Source organism: Phascolarctos cinereus, unplaced genomic scaffold (genome assembly GCF_003287225.1).
Source record: "Phascolarctos cinereus isolate Bilbo 61053 unplaced genomic scaffold, phaCin_HiC Scaffold_2;HRSCAF=192, whole genome shotgun sequence".
Taxonomy (NCBI): domain Eukaryota; kingdom Metazoa; phylum Chordata; class Mammalia; order Diprotodontia; family Phascolarctidae; genus Phascolarctos; species Phascolarctos cinereus.
The window spans coordinates 366,589,191-366,612,343 of record NW_027555625.1 but is presented as its reverse complement, the minus strand read 5'-3'; the positions used below and the strand labels follow the sequence as shown (position 1 = coordinate 366,612,343).

General features: G+C 37.4%; 1 protein-coding gene across 2 annotated transcripts in view; it reads left to right on the top strand.

Moving 5' to 3' along the window:
- Nucleotides 1-209: 209 nt before the first annotated feature.
- VRK1 (VRK serine/threonine kinase 1) overlaps nt 210-23,153 on the top strand; it is a 173,710-nt gene continuing 150,766 nt past the window's right edge. The window contains exons 1-2 of one of the 2 annotated variants that reach the window (XM_078150422.1): nt 221-319; nt 11,669-11,756. In XM_078150422.1, coding sequence (XP_078006548.1) covers nt 11,756 — 1 coding nt within the window. In that variant the 5' untranslated portion in view covers nt 221-319; nt 11,669-11,755. Of the gene's footprint in view, nt 320-11,668; nt 11,757-23,153 lie in introns of both variants that reach the window. The other variant, XM_021007345.2, reaches the window with a different exon arrangement.

Sequence of the window (23,153 nt, the reverse complement as noted above, 5' to 3'; positions counted from 1 at the left end):
AGACCAGTCACTTCCAGACTATGCTAAACTACATTTCCCATGAGGCTAAGTCCCGGCATGCAGTTGGTCGTGGAGCTAGGAAAGCAGGTTGTCGAAGCCCGAGGACTACAGGTCCCAGAATGCCCAAAGGGGTGAGGGGAGGGCAAGGGAGAGAGGTGGGGCAAGGGCCGGTCCTGTCAAGTCCGCCTTCTCAGTAGCCAATGGGAGACGAGAATATTGCGTAGTGCGGCTGAGGCGGGAGATGCTCAGGGAATCCAGTGTCGGCAGAAGCGGCGGGGAAGTTCGTTCTGCGAAGGAGCCTTCCGCGTCGCGGTTTCAGGTCGGGGAAGCCGTGGGCCCTTGGGGTCGGGGGAGCCAGAGGACTAGGAGCAGGGCGCTCCGGCGGGCTCGGCCCTGCCGAGAGGGGAGCTGGAGGGAGAGTCGCTCGCCGCGTTTGCCCTAGGCCAGCCGGAGCCTCCCGTGCCCTGGTTTATTGGCGTCTTTCTGGTGCCCGCAGAAGGTCCGGACGGGCCGCGAAGCTTTGCCTCCTAACTCCCAGAGGCAGCCAAAGGCGCGGAGGGCGTTGGCTCTGTCCGCTGCCTCGTCTCTGTCCGCTGCCTCCTGGCCTTGCTCGGTCGTGGTCTCTGGTCGGATCTCAGGCTTTAGGATGAGTCCCTTGTTGAGGCAGGGTGGCCTAGTGCAGAGAGGCAGAGAGAGCTGAGCCTGGCATCTGGAAGACCTGGGTTCTGTGTGACCCTGGCCGTGCCACTTAACCTCTCTGACCCTCTGGCGACTCCCTCGGATTGAGCTGCTTAGTCATAAACAGCTTCAGATTTGAGTGGATGAGGGAGTTTGCCCACACCAGAAGTTCAGAGATGCTTACCCCATTTACACAAAAGGGGGACTCATATTTTCAATACCTACTTCACAAAGGTGGTTGGGAGGAAAGCACTTTGTCCACCTTAAAACATCCTAGAAATGTAAGTTATTATTATTGGTGTAGGTAGTAATACTACTTAGTAATACACTTAGGCAGCTAGATAGAGTACTAGGGCTGGAATGTGGAAGACTCATCTTCCTGAGTTCAAATCCAGCCTCAGACAGTTATTAGCTGTGTGATCCTGGGTAAATTACTTAATCCTGTTTGCCTCAGTTCCTCGTCTGTAAAATGAGCTGGAGAAGGAAATGGTAAACCACTCTAGTGTCTGTGCCTAGAAAAGCCCAAACAGGGGTGACAATCTTAACGGGACTGAACAATAATACCATTTAGTAGTAAATACTGCTTAGTTGTAATACAGGGCAAGTTTGTAGAGTGGTTATGAAAGAATGAATGAAAAGTCCTGAAGATATTAGTAATTCACTTTTAACCAAATCCAACAAGCATTAAGCACCTACTCTGGGTGAGATTCAAATGGGAGGATAAAACACATAAACAGATAAGTATATGCATGCTAATTTGTTAAGTAGGAATAAGAGTAATCATTTTATCCTCATTGATAATATTAGTGAGATTGTTATCTTTTAGATAATAATACCCTCATTCTGCAAAGGAGAAAATGGAGTTCCTGAAAGGGAAAGTGGCTGTAAGGAAAGCACTTTGTAAACCTTGTGTAAATGCAAATTATTATTTTTAATTAACTTTTAGGTTTATTTTATTTAGTTTAATTTTGATTACTCTGAATCTGGGAGATAGGTAGATACTTCCAACATTAACTTTTTAATCCTACCTCCAGAAGTGGTAGTACCAATCCACTCCAGAAGATTTTTCTTTCTTAATTTTTTTTTTCAGTCAAACCTACTAAAATGAAATTTAATACAGGTACATTTGGGTTCAAAAACTTACCTGTGTAAGTACAAGTTGGTTGAAGTATGGTAAGGTAGCCACTTAAAAAAAAAGATTTTGGGGTTTTATTATTCTACAAACTTAATAAAAATCAATAACATTATATGAAAGTAAAAAAAATGCCTGCAACAAAAAACTAAGGTGATTTTGGGCTGTCTTAAAGAGGACAGCTGTTAAGAACAAGGACATGAGTGTTCTGTATTCCGTCCTGATGGGATTCCATTCAAGATGATTTTTAAAAAATTTCTTCCCCAGGATGCACAATATGGCTCTATCCTTATTTTCCCTATTCTTTCATGGGGCAGGTTTGGAGGGTAGTTATGAAAGAATGAAAGGAAGATATTAGTCATTCATTTGTAATCAAATCCAAGACACATTTATTAAGCACCTATTCTGTATAAGTTTGTGTGCTAGGAGCTAGAGATATAGAGAAAATGAATATTAGTTCTTACCTTCATGTATCAGTTTGTCTGAGGCAATGCCTATTCAGTGATTAAAGCTAGGTAAGAAATGAGACAAAGAATGGCGTCTTTTACCTAGTCAAAAAAAAAATTCAGTCTGGGAGGGAAAGATCCTCAGTGTTTCTGGCCAAAACAGAAACAATTGGTATTTACCCTCACTCTGAGTTGTCAGGGCCCAAACAAGTGAGGCTTGGGCTGGGACCTATTGTTGGCCAATCCATGAGAGCCAGAGTGATTTGGGTTTAAGGCATGGTCCTTAAGAAAGAAATGTAGCCTGCAAATCCAAGATATCTTGTGAGATTTCAGTGATCAAAATTTATATTCCTTTGGGCAAAGGACCTGCAGGTAAGGGTGAAATTCTCTATGTGGACAGAGGGAGAAGAGGGAGGGAAGGAAGGAATGAGGGAGGGAAGCAAGAGAGGGAGGAAGGAAGGAAAGAAAGAAGGAAGGAAGAAATTAACCGCATTGCCCAACTAGATCTAGCCAGTTGGGTCCCCAGTGGGGCAGCTACTACCACTCACAGATTGTTGTTTGTCCTTCATTCTTGAAGAGGACCATGACATCAGGAAGGTAATGTCATGACTTGCTAATGAATTGGATTTAAGTGAGGTAGGGCTGTACAAAGTCACCATCTTCAGTCTCTCCTATGGAGCCATCTGAGTCCAGTGGCAAGATATAGATCAGGATGACTGGAGATGGCTCCATGTTGTAGGTGCATGCTTTAAAAACAACAAAAAATTCTTCACATACTGTATTTAGGCAGCTGTGGCACAGTGGATAGAGTGCTGGGCCTGGAGTCAGAAAGCCCTTGAGTTCAAATTCAGCCTGAGACGACTAGCTTTGTGACCCTGGGCAGATCATTTAATCCTGTTTGCCTCTGTTTTGTTATCTGTAAAATGAGCTGGAGAAGGAAATGACAAACCACTCCAGTATCTTTTGCCAAGAAAAACCCAAAAGGGTTCATGAAAAGTTAGACATAACACTACCACCACCACCACCACCAACAGTATTTAAGAGTGCTTAGAAAACCAAAAATTAAATTTAAGGTAAATAGGCTAGTATTTTTTCTCTATGATTTTTCAGAAATTGATTTAAAGTTATCAATGACTAACTTTTCTTACCCTATACAAAAATGATTATTTCATACTTTGCACAAAATTCTTATTTTTGATTTAATCTTTTCAATATTTTAATTTTAATTTTGTTATTCTGAATGTGACAACCATCAACAAAAATGAATATTTTCATATAAAAAGAATAGGAAAAGATTTGTGTATGAAACTTCAAATTTTTATTATGTTTTGTTTATTTTTTTAAAATGAATTTAATCAGCACTTTAGTTCCAAAGCTGCCCAGATTGTCTGTCTTCCTCTGAATTTCCTTTTATTTTTTTCTACTTATTAGCTATTGTCTAGTCGTTTTCTGTCCTCTCTGACTCTTTGTGACCCTTTTTGGTTATCTTGGCAAAGATACTGGAGTGGTATCTTCTCCAGCTCATTTTATAAATGAAACTGAGGCAAACATGGTTAACTGAGTTGCCCAGGCTCACACAGCTTGTAAATGTCTGAGGCCAGATTTGAACTTAGGTCTTCCTGACTTCAGGCCTGGTGCTGTATCCACCGAGCTACCTAGTTGTCCCTTCTACTTATTAAGGTTAGGTTAAAATAAGTTTTTATTGATGTCTTTTTTTTTAAACATATCAATATCAATATCCCATTGATCTCCTTTCATTCAAAGTAGAAATTGACGATCTTGTGTGTTCCTTACAGTAGTTCCTTAGTACTTGAGGTACTTATGTCTAGATTCTTGCAGTATTTATTCTTGCAGTGTCATTCAGGATTTTAGCTATATCATCATTCTAATTCTAATAGATGTGGACAGTTTTCATTTATAATTTCTTATAAATGGCCAGGCTTTAAAATTTTTTTAAAATCATGGTTTTTAGGAGTTTAATCTTATCCTTGACCTGTTTTCCACATTTTCTCTCTCCCCACTCCCCATTTTTTGGTTCTGTTCTAATATTTGTTGTTCTCTCTTGGAGTCATTTATTTCTGTTTTGTTTATTCTAGTTTTTAAGGAGTCTGTTTCTTGGATGAGGTTTACCATTTTCTCTCTTCCCAGCTATTTATTCTTCCAGTTATTTCCTCCAGAGCTTTAACTTAATTTTTTATCTCTTGCCTTATTTATTCTAGGTATTTATGTAATCTTTGTGGAAAATCCATTTTTTTCCTCTTGAATCTCTACTTGCAGTTGTTACAGTGTTATTTGCTACTTTTTGGAGATCTTTGCTTTACAGTAGTTTTTGATATAGTATGGTTCTTTATTTACTCATCCTAGATTTAGTTCCTGAACTGGGGCTTTATGCCAGGACCATGTTCTGCCCCCTCTGTGGTTTTGGGTATGGTTGTCATACCTTGATCTCACCCTTGGTTATTTGGGTTCCTGCACTATTCTCTACCTCCTGGAGTTAAGCCTCTCTGGACCTTTGAGGTCCAGAGTGCTGAATTTTCAGGATCCTCTCTGGCATCTCAGGACATTGTTAGATTCTTCTGGACCCTTGGCTCCAGATGTCCCATTCTGAGAGCTGCAGCCCTGGGCTAGTTGTTGGGTTGTTCTTTCAAGATGCCTACTCTGAGACTTTCTTACCACCCTTGGGCTTCTTCTGAGTATCTGCTCTTGCTGATTCTTGTTACAGAAACATGAAGTCTATCCAGTCTCTGGCTAGTTTCTGGCTATGCTATACTGCTACCTTTTTCTAGCATTTGCTTTGCTGACTACTTGGTTCCTTTTCCTGTTGCCTATAGGCATCTGACTGATTTTTTGTTCAGTTCTGGGGTGAAAGAAGCAATTTACTGTAATTTTTTATTGGATTTCCTGATTGCTATTCAGTTTGGTGTGAACCACAAGGTTTTCCTGAAGTAGGAATGTGGAAGCTGTGTAGTCTGCCTCCAGTTCGGGTAGGTATCTTGGCTAGAATTTGAGGGTATGCTTTCCAAAGAGGGTGAAGTTGCCCAAGAGAATGAGCTAGTGAGTAGCAGAAGGCAAGTCCTTCCTCAGACCCCAGGCCTATATATATGCCATAATTTGGATTAAGGTCAGATTCTGAAAGACTGTGTATGGTAGCCCTGGACAGGCATTTCTCCAGCCATAGTACTAGACTTGAATTAATATTAAGATCAAAATGAGAACACTAATGGTAGGTGGGAGATAAGGGATTAAGAAGTTTCTATAACTCTAGAAGACCAGGACTATATAAACTTTTATTCACTGTGGATTATTGTTAGCCTTTTCGTTTTGGTATAGCTGTCTTCCTTCCCTCCACCAACCCCCTCCAAACTCCCCCACCCAATCTGCATTACCCTGTTGTGTTTTGTAGCAAAACCCATGCAGATACATAAGATTGATTTTTTTTTTAAATTAGGGAACAGGGTAATGAGAGGATGAAAGGGTGAATCAGATACCTGTTTTGTCCACACTGGTAAGCTAGGGAAAATCAATGCATTTTGAAACTTGAAAAAAAAAATCAGATAGTAGTTGGGCTCAAGGTAACTTTCTAGAAAAGGAAGCAACATTTGTTTAATTAGCATTTATTAAGCACATACGTGCAGTTCTGCTATAATGTGACATACATGTTTTCAAGAAGCACTACTATACTTTGGAAAATCATGCAATAAAACCCATAGATTGTGGGGAGAATTGGGTTAAGGACACAGCACTCAAAAACTTCATCAGTGACATGTCAAAAAAAAGATAGGAACCTAATTAAAAATGGTAGCACAGTTTTATACATGTTAAATAGTTAAAAAATATATCAATAATACAATAAGTAAAAGCAGCACAAGTTGGGCAGATGGCATCTTGGAGTCTTGAGGAGGAGGCAGACCAGGATGGGAAGGGAATTAGAGTGATGCTGCCTTCTCTGCTCACAGCTGCAACTTCACCAGCAGATATACAATAAATATAGCATTTTACCTTGACAAAGACCTGAAGTTTGCTTGTGGAAGTGGTCGTTGGAAGGGTAGCAGCTTGTGTTATTGATGAAGTTTTTTGCATTTTCAATTTTTCTCAAGAAAGAATCTTGAAGAAGCAAGTTTAAAATATTCTGTAATATATCAGTTGGATTGGAACAAATTTGTATTTTTGAAATAGTGATAGCAGAACTGACAGCATTATGTGCAAAATCCTCTGTTAGGCACTGGGGGAGATAAAAAAGATAATTAATATATGAACCCTGCTCTAGAGCTTTGTAATCCAGTAGCATAGGTTTAGGAATGGGTAATATATTACAACTGATATTTCTGTAACTATTTAAGGCTTACAAGGTGCTTTACATACAATATAATTTGAGCTTCAGAACAGCAATTTGAAGCAGGTACTATAGATATTATCCCTGTTTTATAGATGAGGAAATTGAAGCTTAGAGAAAAATGTCTTAAGACCCTACTAGTAGTTGTGTCAGAGGAAGGATTTGAATCAAGTTCTTCATGACTTCAAGTTCAATACTTTACCCACTTTGTAACATTGACTCTTAATAATGAGACCATCCTGACTTGCAATGCTTTGTTGGGAAATCATGAGTCTTGAAATTATGGTTTTGGAGGTGAGTGTCACTGACTGGTTGGTGGAAGGTATTCATTGTTAACTGGGGTTAAGTTTATATATAAATAGGCAAACTGTTGGTGTTTGGAGAATGATGTGACATGATAGACTTGATCTGTTAGATCTGTAGTTTTATATATGGATCCCTTACTTACCGATGTAGATCACAGACTTTTTTTTGCCTTCTTGTGAAATTCTTGTCTTTTTTCCCTTTGAATCTTATGGTAGAAAATTTACCCGATGTGCCAGATGCTGGCTTGTTTTTTTTTTTTTGCCCTTTTTCTTTTGGTAGTGGCTCAGATGGTACCAGTGTACTATTTGGGACAAGTACACACAAATAGAATAGGTACACATATAATGTCTATCATGTATATGATATATATGTGTTTCTATACACTATACATTATGTATGTATATATGTGTGTATGTTGCCTCTTGATGTGTGATTGATTTAAGAGTGTTTTAAAAAGAGATTATTCTGGATCCTCTGTAGGAACTAATTGATTGGTAGAAATTACCATATGCAAAAATGTTTAGCCACTTTACTGAAGCTTGTGATTTTGTGTTGGCCTGTATAATCACTGGCAAGCTGACAAAAGTAATTTGCTCCCTTTTGATTATATGACATATCCTTAGCAGCTTTCTGGAAGGGTGTGGTACAGATTTCAGACTTTGCCATTGTTTTTAGTGATGGGAACTGAAAAATGTGCTATAAGTATACAACTTACATTGAATGCGCCAGTGATAGGAAGGTTATAGTCATAGTAGGTGCTGTTGGCTTTCGTTGACCTAGATGACATTTTGGTTAGTGTATTTCAGAGATTGGACCTGAAAATAGTTCAGAGGTGACTAACTATAATGGTGAAAATGTTGACAAATAGTTTTTAGAGAAAAAATAATGCAATTTATGTTATTTATTGTAGAGAAAAGGTTGATGAGTTATTAAATAAGTATGTCCTTATGCATATGAAGAACTAGGTAGAAAATGATTGCCAGTTTTTTTCTATCTCCATTGAAGATTTAACAGGAATAAAAGATTCAAATTTAAGGAGGAGGGATTTGTCTTAGGGTAAAATTTCCTTAGTATCAGGAAGTATAATTTAGTTGTCCAAAGAGTTTTTTTTTTTAAAGAAAAACACCAATATTCAGATGTAGTTTAAGCTACCTGATAAAAGGGTATATGCTGTAATGGATGAATAGCTGACCTTAGAGCCAGGGAAACCTTGCTATAAGTTTTGCCTCTGCTACATTCTAATTTTGCTTCTCAGTGCTCTTGACAACTCTCTAAAATTTTTGAATTGCAGAGAGTGTCCTAAGCTGGGAAGCCACAAGTCGCATCCCTGCCTTTATTTCCTTGGAGGTAGGGACATGGGGTAGATATTAGCTAGCCCCTTGATTGCTTCTAAGAGATTATTTCCCTCAGAGTCTCAGGATAGCCTCACTGGTACTAGAATAGGAATCCCTATATTCTCCCAGATTTTGATTGGTGCTATCTAAATACTATTTTATTTTCCCAGTACCCATTCTGTTTTTTAATTTCTCCATCAAACAAGTTATTAATAAAATTCTTTTTACCTGAAGAAGTCTCAATTTGGTTTTCGTTTTCTTTTGCACATTTGAAGCAAACATCAGTCATATAAAATTAGACTGTTAATTTCAAAATATCTCTCCAGCATCAAGCAAATAGAATTTATTCTCTCTGTGAAGAGTCATTAAAGACAATTCCCTTTGACTTTTTCTTCTAATAGGGAAGAATATATTGTAGTGGTTTTTTTATTATCAAATATGGCTTGAGCATAGGATTATGTTGTATAAGATGTTTGCTTTGGTTTACCTAAATTAATGGTATATGGTAATGTGGAAGGCATTAGTCTGACAACTTATATCATTGTTATTAAATTGCCTTTCCTATTTAAGTCAATCACCTCTGGCTGAATATCTTCTTTTCTTTTATCTACTTATCAGCTTTGTTATCACAGAAATTTTTATAGGATTGATCAAGAATAGTCTGTTTATGATTGCAACCCTTCCTTCCATAGCTCCCTAGAAAGATTTTTCTGCAGAAGAGCAAGTCCTTGCAGTGTTAGCAAGCTGCCCATTCAAAACTATCATTGCTTGGCACCTATGCCCTAGTGACAGTTTGACCAACATGTGAGCAGGCACAGTGCCATCCTGACAGATGGGCATGAGAACAGGAAGCCAAGAAACCATGTCTCTGCATCTACTGTATTTGTTGAGGGCAGGATTCCCAGTCGTGTATGTTCAAACGTCTGTCCATCCTGAGCTTTCACGCCTATGGATAAAGGGATGTCATCATTAATCCAGCTTCTGACTGTGATTCCATTGGGTATATAAGAGTTTTTTGGCTCTTATGAAAATGAACAATTGGAGACAATCAAGATAATTGTTCTGTTGTACATCATGGGAATACTTCAAATGAGGCTTTCTTCCCTTTGCCAGCTTGGTTTGCAGGGGGCATAAACCTGTTGAGGCATAGACCTTTTACCTCTGGAATGTGTGCTTCTTTATGTGTCCTCTAGAGAGCACAAAAGATTTGTAGAATTGTGACTCATATTTTTTTTTTCCTTTGGACTATAGTATTTTAATTATTTAAAAGTACTTTTAGTGAAGTTCTTGAGTTATAAAAATACAGATACTTGTATAAAGATACTTGCCAGGAAGAATCAGTTTATTTTATCCTTTATTTTATAAGTTTTATTTAATGCCTTTTTAAAAGCTGCACTTTAAGCAGTCATTTTTCAGATTATCTCCACTTCATAGAAACTTTCTTTCTAATAAATAATTAAACAAAAATGATCATCTCATCGGCTACATCTGACAGCATATTCAAAATTCTACACCTGTAGACCTCCACTTCTACTTAGGAAAGAAATGTGTTTCATCTGCTCACTCCATTCCCACTAGTAATTGCATTTAATCTGGGGCTTTGGGGAACATAGGTATGTTATTGAACTGTTGATGAAGCTGTAGTAATAGCCATTTTGGAAAGCCGTTTTGAACTATATAAGGTATATAACTTAAAAAAGTTACTAAGCCATACATATCCTTTTACTCAGTGATCCTACTACCAGGTCTTCATCTCAAAGAGAAAAAAGGACCAAATACTAAAATATTTATAAAAGCTCTTTTTGTTGCGGCAAAAAACTGGAAATGAAGGGAATACCTATCATTTGGACGTATGAATGTCATAGAATACAATTGTTTTGTAAAACACTGCAAAAGGGATAGTTTCTGAGATACCTGAGAAACTTGAACTCATGGAAACAAAAGTGAGTAAACAAAACCAGTAGAATAGTTTATATTATAATAACATTAAAAAAAGGACAACTTCAAAAAACTTAATAACTTAATGTAATGACCGATCATGATTCCAAAGGATTGATGATGGAGAATGCTATTCACCTCCTGACAAGTATTGCATTCAATATGCAGAATGAGACACATTTTTGGATATGGCTGATAGGGGAATTAATTTTCCTTGGCTATGCTTATTTGTTACAAGGATTTTGTTTTTATTTTTTTTAGTTGGAGAATTGAAAGATTAAAAATGCCTGTTAATTGAAAACAATTAATTAAAAATAAATGAAAAAATCTGCAACCAGGTGACCTTTAGTGTTGTTCTTATTTACATTAACTGTAATCATTCTGTGTATTATTGTCCTGGTTCTTCTTTATTTGGACATAGGGCTTGGATCTATGAATTCATTTTTATATGAGGATGAGGAAGCTCCCGTTAGCAATACAGACTGTTAACCTATTCTGCAATTTATAGTCTTAGAGAGTTGCCTAGAACAGTGAGGGGTTAAGTGACTTTTATAGGGTCACTTACCTAGTATGTGCCAAAGCAGGGCTTGAAGCCAGGTCTTCCTGACTTTGAGATTAGTTCTCTGTCTAGTATGCCACATTACTTCACTTTCTTCTTAACTGTATCAATTTACACAAGTATTTCCATGTTCTGAATTTCTCATATGCATTGTTTTATGGCAAAGTAGTAATATTCTATTAGATTGATTTTTCAGTTTATTCTCTAATGATGGGTAACAACTTTGTGTACTTTTTTTTCCTCCCACCTACAAGAAGTGTTACTGATACTAGATAGACAAAGTGGTACCTTAGAGTGTTACCCTGGGGAGTTAGGAGAACTTGGGTTTAAATTCTTCCTCTGCTGCTTACTTAGCATGTGATCATGAACAAATCACTTACCTTCTCTGAGCCTCAGTTTTCTTTGTCTGTGAAATGCAGATAATAATATCTGAAGTATCAACCTCACAGGGTTGCTTTCAGGCTCAAATTTGTGTACACTCACATATGAAAATCCTAAGACAAGTTGTCATCCTATTGTTCTTAATATTTTGTGGGCTTTGGCACAAATGTATAAAATAAGTGCTTTTTGCAGTTGAATAAAGGTATTATGATACGAACTCATTCTCTATACAACAACAAAGATTATATGAACATTATATTTCCACATAATATTGATCTCTGCTGGGTCTCTATATTTTGAAAACTCTTTGTTTCATTTAGCTTGGGGATTATGATTATTTGGCATGGAAGCAGCTATTGAAAACGTCCTTAAATGTTCATGGATTAGTTTTATGTCTGGAAGATTGTGGGCAACAGTTCAATCTTGTGATGATGATCTGATTCTACTACAGTATGTTGGTTGGGATCTCTATTTGTAGTATGGGGATTTGTCAACTGTTAGTCCATGACAAATAGCAAGCTTCTGATATGTAATTTTAACCACAAGATCATGTCTTTCTAGATATTCAGTTGGTGCTAAAATAGAAAAAAAACCTGCAGTGCTGTGTTACACAATTTCTTCCATTTCCTTCTACAGTCTACATTGATCAGTAAGTCTAGGCTCCTTAAGGATGCCCTTTCTATGATTTATAATCTCAATGATTTGGTCATAAACCTCTCTGGTTTTCAGAAACAACAAATCCATATGACTCAGCCATTTGTTTAATGTTTCTTTGTCAGCATGTTGTTGATTGAGTTCATGTGGTTGTTTTCTACTCAAGGCCTTTTGATTTCATTCTTGGATCTTTGTTGCTTCACAGACTCCATTTAGAGATATGTTACTTTTGGTTATGTTTGCCAAATCCAGTGGTGTGTATCTGTTATGGGCTTTTCTTGTTGCTTGATGAAATAATGTCTAGTTGTTCTAAAAATATTTCTGTTATTGGTTTTATATGTTTATCATGTGCTTTAAAAATGACTATCAGTTCTCTTCCTTTTTTGGCAAGTCCTCTTCCTTTTTTGGCAAGGAAGTGTTATTTCTACGTTGTCGTTAGTGTGATCGACCCTGTTTTTCATTATTATCGTAAGATTTTTGGTATGATACTTTGAAAATCTTTTATGGTTCATTTCATAGTTTTAAAAGTGTTAAGCCTGTTATATAGATCTTAATATTTACCTTAAATCGATGATGCAACTAAGTAGCAGACAGAAAAACAGATGATTGCTTTTGTTTGTTTTAAACATATTCTTCCATTGGATTTTCTTAGGATGCTACTTGGTCTCTTAATATGTTTAGATACAACTTTCTCTTTGATATCTTTATGCTTAGTGTATCTTACCTAGGGGAAATCGAGTCATTTGTAGGTGTCACTTTGATTCATTATTTCAGTTACGACCTTTGGACTTGAATACAAACCTTCAGTGTTTAACTTTTCTTGGCATTTGTTAAGAATTTTGCACTTTTCTAGTCTAAATGACATTCTGATAGCATGGAGAAAAATTCTGTGAGATGAAAGAAATGTTTAATATGCTTTTTGGTGGGATGATATAGTGTGATGTCATTCACATACCTTAAGTGACCAATAGTATGTTTTGGTTTGGCTCTGTTTTTAAATTGAAAGATAGATAAAGCAAAAACATTTACAAGCACTTACTATGTTGCAAGCACTTAAACCTGCTTAGTTTTATTTAGGAGTGGTATTAATGGATTTAAGGCTAGAGAGAACTACAAGTGGCTTTATATTTTCTCTCTGACAATTTTATCTTTATATGAATTTATCTTGCCATTATTGTGTTGGTGGCTTCTTTTAAACAGAGAACAGTTTTCCATTTGGATATTGAATACTATATTCCAGTATTCTTAATATAGTTGGTTCTATCTTATATATTTGTAGTACATTGACTGAACTATAGATGTGGGACTAAGTCAAGGCTGTGGGATAATCAGCATGGGAAATTTAAATGTCATGGTGCTTTTTGGTGGTTTGTTCAATAATTACCAAATGGACAATATTGTAATTGTTCTGTACCCCTTAGACTTTTTGGCACACCCTATTGATTCCTATACCACTATACTGTTTTCTTGCAAATGTTTCAGATTTTTTTTTTTTTGTGATTCAAGCTGTGAATGCTTTGTACCTCATACTTAGGTATAAAGCACCTAAACATGTAATTGGTCTGTATTTGGAGAGATTGCTGATATAGTCATCTTTTGGTAAAGGCTGTGTGATGCCTTCTGTTAAGAAAGGTGGGATCAGACAAATCTGAGTGGAAGCTGGCTTTATTAGTTATTCATGAGGCACTGTAAAGCATCGGAGCCAATAATTATGGATGATATCCAGACCTGTCAATTTTCAGTTTTGCAGAGAAATTAGAGTTTTTCAACTCCCTTGATATAACTGTTGTGCTATTCACTATGTTAATGGGACACAAGCTTTCTGTTTCTCATTTAATCCAACTTGTATTTTTGTTATTTTGGACTTCTCTTTTATTTTGTGGATCAGAGGTGACAAACTCAGCCAGGTGCTCCTCAAGACTTCCTAGTCCCACCTGAACCAGATTAAAATAGAATTGGGAAATGTTCAATAAACTAAATAGAAATACAATACAACGTAAATAATGTTAACTTGTGGTTTTCTAAGTCACTATGCTGTAGCAGGGACTTATGTTTTTTGTTTGAGTTTGACACCATTGCTATTCTATAAAAACGTTTCCATACCTTTCTCTTTTAGAAGGTTATTTATCTCTTCTCTGATTCTGGTGTTAGAATTTTTATATTGTCCTATGTAGAAATTTGACTTGTAACCCTTTTAAAATTTTGCTTTTGAATATTGGCTAATGAAATATAGAATTCCTGATAGGCTGGTGAAAAGGCAAAGAAATAAAAGTTCTCTAATTATAGATTCTTAATCAATAATCAGAACCTTCTTCAAGAATCTATAATTAGAACCCCTTTAAAGGAGGTTCCTTGATACTTGGTCTCTTCTTGACTGTTTGCAGTATTTTTTTCTTTGACCTGAAAGCTCAAGATTTTGACTGTGAAATTTATGAGTATATTCCATTTGAGTTTCTTTCTGAAGATCACCTGCTTGGTAGGGAATTGAAAAAGTAAACTAAATTAGAAAGTATTGTCATTTTAAAAAATATTGTCATGACTTACCCTTGTACCATTATTATTTTTCTAATTAGGTGGAAATTAAAAAAAATTCTATAAAGACTTTTATAGTTGTATTCATATAATCTCTATGTGTGTCTTATTAGGTAGATGCTAAAATATTTTATGCATTCTATAATTATTTTAAATCGAATTTTTCTTTTTGCCTCTTTATTTTGGATTTTGTTGGTGATCTCATTCCATCCTGTCTCCTTTGACATCCTTTGTGCCTTTTGTCATCCTCAATTTGTGACTTATTTTCAATCTCTCTCTGTCTACTGGCACCTTCCCTACTGCCTACAAACAAGCCTATCCCTCCCCCATCCTGAAAAAAAAACCTTCACTTGATCCTTCCATCCTCACTAACTCTGGTCCTATCCACCGTTTGTGGCTAAACTCTTAGAAAAGTCTCTTAACAATAGTTGTGTCTCCATTTTGTCTCCTCTCACTCTCTTATTAACCCTTTACAATTTGGCTTCCAGTCTTATTTTAATGAAATTGTTCTCTCCAAAGTTATCAGTGATTTCTAAGTTGCCATATCCAGTGACCTTTTCTCATCCCTCATTCTTCTTTCTCCTTGATCTTTCTATAACTTTTGACAACTGTTGATCACCTTTTCCTCCTTGATATACTCTTTTCTCTAGGTTATTGGAAGCATTTTCCTGACACTTCTACCACCTATTGGATCTCTTCTCAGACTTTGTTGGAGCCTTCTCCAGATCATACCCTCTAACTGTAGGTGTCTCTCAGGGCTCTGCTCTGGGCCCTCTTCCACTTCTGTACTATTTCACTTGGTGATCTTATCACTTCCAATGAATTTAATTGCCACCTGTATGTTGATGGGGCAACTAGGTAGTGCAGTGCACAGAGTACTGGGTTTGGAGTAAGGAAGACTCATCTTCCTGAGTTCAAATCCAGCCTCTGACACTTACTAGCTGTGTGACCTTGAGCAAATCACTTAATCCTGTTTGTCTCAGTTTCCTCATCTGTAAAATGAGCTGGAGAAGGAAATGGCAAACTACTCCAGTATCCTTACCAAGACCTCAGAAATGGGGTCACAAAGAAATGGATGTGACTGAAACGACTGATTGACAACAAAAATGTTGATTTTCAAATCTAACTATGCAGCAGCATCCTCTCTGTTGACCTTCTGTCTTGCATTTCTAATAGCCTTTCAGACATCTTGAACTGGATGATCAATGGACAAATGGAGCATATCCAAAATGGAAATTATTATCTTTCTCCCTAAATCGTCCCCCTTCCCCTATCTTCCCTATTATTGTAGAGGACAACACCATCCTCAGGCTTACAAGCTAGGGCTCATCTTGGATTTACCTCTGTCTCTCACTCCCCTCTGTCACATTCCCCCATATGCAATCTCTTGGCAAGGACTATTGATTTGACTGTTGCAACTTCTTTTAAATACTCTCCCTTTTCTCCTTTGACACTGCCACCACCCTAGAGCAGGCCTTTAATCTCTTACACTGAGACTGTTGCAACAGCCTGCCAGTGAATCTGGTGGTGTCTAGGTTTTCTCCACTCCAATCCATCCTCCATTCAACCACTAAAGTGATTTTCCTGAAGTGCAGGTCTGACCATGTCACATTCTCCTCCTCTGGCCACCTTTACTTACCAGACTCCAGTGACCTGTGACTCCTTATTGCATCCAGGATCCTTGAGGCTAAGGAATGTCTTTTGCCTCTTTTTGGATCTCTAGAACTTAGCACAGTGTCTGCCACATGACAGATGCTTAATAAGGCCTCTAGCCTTTCTCCATTGCATATAATGTTGGTACTTGGTTTTGGGTGGGTAATATGTAGCCCATATTAAGGAAAGTCCTATTTATTCCTGTATTTTCTAGAGTTACTTTTGTTTACAGAAGTAAGTATTGGATTTTTTCAAAAGCCTTTTCAGCAGTGTTATATACATATATAAATATATACATAAAATCATGTGTCTTTTATTATTTTTGTTATTAATATGGTTTATTATGTTCTTAGTTTTTTTAGTATAGCACCAACTCTGCATTCCTAGTATAAATACAACCAATTCACAATATGTAGTCTTTTTAATATATTGGAATCTCTTGCTAATATTTTATTTAATTTTTTGCATCAGTGAAAATATAAGTATGATAAAGAAATACTATGAACTGAAAGAAGCTGAAGAAGTAAACCTGGAAGATGAGAGTGACTTCATAGCAAGTCTATGTAAAGCCTCAGAGAAAATGTCCAGACCAGAGTGAATGACAAGAGTACCTGTAAGCAATGAAATAAGATATAAAATGCCCTATTAAAGGTATGATGAAGAAAGAATGGGAAAAAAAATTAATAGTTTAAACTCCTTGAAAATTAGAATGGGACCATACCGAAAGCAATGATTCCATAAAACAGCAAGAAATAAAAAAGAAAAATCAAAAGATAGGAAAAAAAGAAAATAATAAGGTTCATGTGATCAGCTAGCTAAGGGGTACAGTAAATAGTGTTGGTCCTGGAGTCAGGAAGATCAGAATTCAAATTTAGCTTCAGATACTTATCAGGCAGGCAAGTGGCCTGGGCTGTGACTTCTATTTGTACTAGTTTAACTTCCATCTTCCTCTGCACAACACAACTTCCACATCCTGCCAAGCCCACCTGATTTTCAACCTCTGGTGGATAGAAGAGCTACTTTCCATCTCCTTTTCTTCCTATCTCCTTCTGTGTGGGTCCACTGAGGGAAGTGGAAGAGAAAAGTTGGTAGGGGGCCAACATAGCCTTCCATTTTCTGCTGTGTGGCTTCAACTTCTATCTCCTACTGCACCATCTCTTGCTTGATTTCCATCCTTCAAAAGGAAGGAGAAATGAGAAATGGGGAATCTTTCATCTGATCATATACTTTCTGTCTTGTGCTGTGCTTATCTCCTGCCTGATCCCTACTTTCCTCTGGGAGGAAGAGAGATACATTCCATTTAATGATGAATATATTTGCACCCAGTCATTTCTAGAACATACTAGTGATTCTAAACCACTGTACAGGGTTCAGCCAAATGCCATTCCCCATTCCCCCTATCACCAGATTTCTTTTTCCCTTCTTCAACTCTTTCATCACAAAGTCCCAACCAACCCCTCCTTCCACTGTGTCCTCTATAGTGCCAATTTTATAGGCAACAAACTTGCCTTCATCTTAAATCTTTTCATCTACCCACTTCTTTCATCTTCTTGCAGTCACTGAGACCTGGTTTCCCCTGATGACATAACCTCCCTGGCCACCCTTTCCAGTATTGGCAGTTCCTTCACTCATTTCTCTCAGCTCACTGGTCAAGGAGGGGTAATTGGGATACCCCTTGCTCCCTATTGCCACTTCAAGATTCTCCCTGACTGCCATCATTCAATAACTTTTCCTCCTTTGAAGTCCATATAATCCATATCTTCCACCCAATCAAAATACTGGTAGCTATTGTCTATAGACCTCATGACACTTCCTTCTTCAGTGAGTTTGGTACATGATCACAATTTTCTTTCTTAGATGTCTTCATCATTATTTGGACTGGTGTAAATTTCAGGGTTTTGTTCAAGTAAGTGTATGGGAGCGAGGTTGTCTGCTTCACTTTCAGGTAAGTTTCTTGGTGGGAAGTCCCACTAATGCCTTCTTAGTGTCTCTCAGATTTTTTTTTTAAAAAGGATTAGTTGTTGTTTTTTGTGCTTGAAGAGGACCAAAATGACAACACTATGTTGGAGTCAAGGTACAGTGTGTCTGACTGTGGCTGATCAGATCAATATAAGCTTGGAAGGCTTTAGCGCAAGTTAGACACAAGTAGTCCATGTGAACATTTGGAGGGGAGATGTCTCTAAATTTGCGCATCTCACATTTCTTTTAAGCTGTTATAGTTCTGCTTTGCTTATAGAGCATAGCACCTTCTTTGATGCAGGCACCATGCTGGGAAGTCCTGTGTCAGTGTCTCCCATGTCTCACGGTCAATTCCAAAGTTCTTCAGAGAGACTTTTGAGAGTGTCCTTGTATCGTTTCTTCTGACCTCTGTGTGAATGCTTGCCTTGTGTGAGTTCTCCATAAAAAAGACTTTTAAGCAAGTGTATGTTTGGCATTCAGACAATGTGACTATCCCATCAGAATTGCGCTTTCTGCAGTAGAATTTGAATCCTTGGTAGTTCAGCTTGAGAAGAGACCTCTGTGTTTGGTACCTTGTTTTGCCAGGTAATCTTCAGAATCTTCCTAAGACAATTCAAATGGAAACGATTTAGTTTCCTGGGATGGTATGCTGTTCAGGTTTCACAGGCATACAGCACTGAGGTCAGTACAGTGGCTCTGTAGATCTTTAGTTTGGTAGGCAATCTGATACCTCTTCTCTCCCATATAATTCTTTCCAGCCTCCCTAATGCTGAGCTAGCTTTGGCAGTGTGTGCATAAAGCTGATCATGTATGTGTACATCCCTGTATGTGGACATCATCATGTATTCACAGCATTCAAAATTTCTCCATTCGTTGTACCCAGTGGTTCCATGTATGGATGGTGCTAATTGGTGGAGAACCTCTGTTTTCTTGGTGTTAATTGTCAGGCCAAAATTAGCACAAGCAGCAGAGAATCGACTTGTACTCTGTTGCATCTCAGCCTAAAGGTTGCTTTGAGTATACAATCATCTGCGAACAAAATGTTGTACACCAACTATTCCTCCACGTTAATCTTGGCTTATAGCCTTTAAATAATTTACTGTCTATGTGGTAGCTGATCTTGGTGCTGTTTTTGTTCTCATTGAAGGCTTCCAAAAACATCATGCTAAAAAGCATGAGAACAAGCACATAGCCTTGCTTTACTCCACTGGTGACTGGGAAAGCTTGAGAGCATTGTCCATTTTGAGAACCCATGCAAGCAGGCTATCATGAAACTGAAATACAATAATGATAACCTTCTTTGGACAATACAATTTTGTCATGATCTTCTACAAGCCCTCATGAATGACATTATTAAAGGCCTTGCTCAGATTGGTGAACGTTGTGTACATCATTCTCTGTTCTGCTCCTTGCATTTCTCCTGGAATTGTCAGGTAGCAAACACCATTCCAATTGTTTGCTGTCCCTTTCTGAAGCCACACTGGCTCTCAGGTAGATGACTATCTTCCAGGTGAAGGATCAGCTAATTAATGAGGACTCTAGTAAGAATCTTGCCAGCAATAGCTAAGAGAGAGGTGGACCCACTGCCTTGTTAATCTCATCTGGAATAGAATCGGCACCAGTCTCTTTGCCACACAAGAGGAATCTAGTGGCATTCAAAACCTCTTCTTCAGTTGTAAGTTTGGCTAAAGAGGGATTGTTTTCAACCTGAGGTTCAGCTTATTTCATGATGATCTCTTGAGAACACTGTAGATGTTCAACTCATCTCTCCAGGATGTTGTCCTTTTCAGTAATCAATATGGCTTCATCAGTGCTGAGTAGTTGAGGGGCAACAGAGTTCCTTGGCTCATAAATCGTTTTCAGGGCATCATAAAAGTGCTTTGGATTGTTGCAGTCAGCATAAAACTAAATTTCATCTGTCTTCTTACTGAGCCAAGAATCCTGCATCTTTCTAAGCTTTGCTTGCACTTTACCTTTGATGGAGTTAAATACTGCCTTTTTAGAGATGGATGAACTATTTTGGTGGTAAACCCTGTGGAGTTCTAGTTTTCATTTAGCAGCTTCTGAATTTCCCCATCATTTTCATCAAACCAATCTTGATGTTTGCTAGTGTTCTGACCCAGAAGAGTAAATGCAGTGCTGTACATCAAGTCTCTGAAAGCTACCCACTCCTTTTCAACTCTACTGTTGCCAACTGTGTGTTGGATGAGCCTTCCCTTCAAGTTAGAAACAAACTGTTCAGGCATGGAGAAGTGCTCTAATTTGTGGATTTTAAGTCGTCTGGTAGTTGTCTTGCTGTAGGGCCACCTCTTTTCTTTTGAATGTGAATGTTTAGCTTGGAGAGGAAGTCTGTGATTATTCCAGCAGTCTGTGCCACCCATTACCTTTGTCATTCTCACATGTTGTCTGTGTCTTCTCCTTACAATGACACGGTCTATTAAATGCCAATGTTTGCTGTGAGGGTGTATCCATGAAGTTTTATTGTATTTAGGTAAAGGGCAGACAGTGTTGGTGATGAGAAGGTCATGAGATGCGCATGCCCTCAGTAGTAAGAAGGTCATGAGATGCACAAGTCTTTAGTAGTAAGTGACCATTTGCTATTGCTGTTTCCAACTCCATTCCTCCCAAGGACTCCCTGCCATGTCTGATAGTCTGTGCCTACTCTGGCATCAAAGGTACCTAGAATTACAAGCTTGTTCTTCATTGGCACATTGATGAAGAGGATCTCTAGGTTTTTATAAAATTTTTCTTTTACCTCATCAGAGTTTGTCATAATGGGAGCATACACATAACTGCTGGCATGGTGCTTTCCTGGAAGTTGTAATTGCATTGTCATGAGTATATTGTTTACTTCTTTTGAGAGGTATATAAGCTTACTGATTATAGTTTTGATTGTGAAACCTATGCCAGCTTCACAGTGCTCCCCTTCACTGTGGCCCCTCCAGAAAAACATGTATCCAGCTCTGACTTCAGTAAGCTGACCTTCATTTGCCAGCCTCGTTTCACTCAGGGCTGCTATTCAGATGTGATAGCTGCCGAGTTCTCTTGCAACAAGAGTTGTTTGTCTTCCAGGTCTGTTGGATTTTTTGTTGTCCATAAGTGTGTGCACATTCCATGTGCTAATAGAGGAATCATCGTCATGAAAGTTTTTGTACTATTTTTTGTGTTTTGACCACAGAATAGGATCCCCTCCTTCGTGGTAAAGCAGGCCAAGTTTAAGTTAGTTGAAGAAGACAGTTTTTAGGGCATCTTTTCTAACCCCTTCCTCATATCAGGCGGTGAGAGCAGTATGATCTTTAAAAAAGGCTTCTCAGTCATCTGGGGGCTGCCGAATTCCACTGCCAGTTCAATTCACTGAGAGATGACCCTGTGGCCTGGATCAGCTGTGTGGGGAATGCTTGAATAAGTTATCATGTGTGAATGTTATAGAATACTATTGTGCTATAAGAAAAAATGAGGGGAATGGTTTCAGACAAACCTGGGAAGACTGATGCAAAGTGAAATGAGCAGAACCAGGAGAGCATTGTATATAATGATAGCAGTTACTGATAGGTGTGAAGTGGTACCATAGAGCTATTTTATTGTACATTTCTCTAGTCAATAGTATGATTTAAAGCATTTTTCATATGATTTTTGATTTTTTTCTTCTGAAAATTGCCTGTTCATATTCTTTGACCAATTATCAATTGGGGAATGGCCCTTAGTTTTTTATAAATTTTACTCAGTTCCCTATATATTTGAGAAATCAGGTCTTTATTAGAGACATTTGCAGTAAATTTTTGGCCCTGTTTCCTACTTTCCTTCTAATCATGGCTGTATTGGTTTTGTTTGTGCAAAACCTTTTTAATTTAATGTAATCAAAGTTATCATTCTACTTTGCATGATCCTCTCTGTTTCTTGTTTAATCATAAATCTTTCCCTTATCCATAGATCTGACAGGTGAAGTTTTCCATGCTCCCCTAAGTTGCTTATGCTTTTGACTTTTATGTCTAAATCATGTACCCAGTTTGAGCTTATTTTGGTGTACATTGTGAGATGTTGGTCTGTACCTAGTTTCTGCCAAACTGCTTTCAAGTTTTTTCACAGTTTTTTAAAAAAATCAAATAATGAGTTCTTGCCTCAAAAGCTTGAATCTTTGGGTTTTATCAAATACTAGATTACTGTGGTTATTTACTATTGCGTATTGTGTACCTAATCTATTCCACTTATCTATCTCTATTTCTGAGCCAGTACCTTATTGTTTTGATGATTGCTGCTTTGTAATATAATTTGAAATCTGCTACTACTAGGTGCCCTTCCTTTACAATTTTTTTTCATAGATTCCTTTGATATTCTTGAATTTTTTTTCTTCCTGATGAATTTTGTTATTATTTTTTCTAGTTCTATGAAATAATTCTTTGGTAGTTTGATTGATATGGCACTGAATAAGTGAATTAATTTAAATAGAATTGTCATTTTTATTATATTGGCTTGGCCTACCCATAAGCAATTAATATTTCTCTAGTTGTTTAGATTTGTCTTTATTTGTATAAAAAGTGTTTTGTAATGTTGTTTTGTAGTTCATGAGGTTTTTTTTTTGGCAATTAATATTTCTCAAGTTGTTTAGGTTTGTCTTTATTTGTGTAAAAAGTGTTTTATAATTTTGTTTTTATAGTTCTTGGGTTTATCTTGGCAGGTAGACTCCCAAATATTTTATATTGTCTGTAGTTATTTTCACTGGAATTTCTCTTTCTGTCTCTTGCTACTGTACTTTGTTGATAACATGTAGAAATGCTGATGATTTAAGCAGGTTTATTTTGTGTCTTACAACTTTGCTAAAGTTGTTAATTGGTTCAGTTAGTTTTTTAGGTAATTTTATAGGTTTCCCTATTTGTATCATCATCTCATTTGCAAAAAGTAATAGTTTTGTTTTCACATTGCCTATTTTTATTCCTTCAATTTCTTTTTCTTGTTTTATTGCTGAAGCTAACTTGCTTCATGAGCCCTGATCTCATCGGGAAGGCTTCTAGCTTATCCCCATTGTAGATAATACTTGCTGATGGTTTTAGATAGACATTACCTATAATTTTAGGAAAAGCTCCATTTTCTATTTTCTGAAAGTTTTAAACTTTCGGCTTTTGGGTCACTGTGAGTTGCTTACCTCTGGGTTCTTTTGATGGAATGGCTTGGATTCTTTCATGTTAAAACATGTCTAATTTTCTTCATTATTTTATAGGTTCGGCATTGCATGGTTGGTATTTTGTGATTG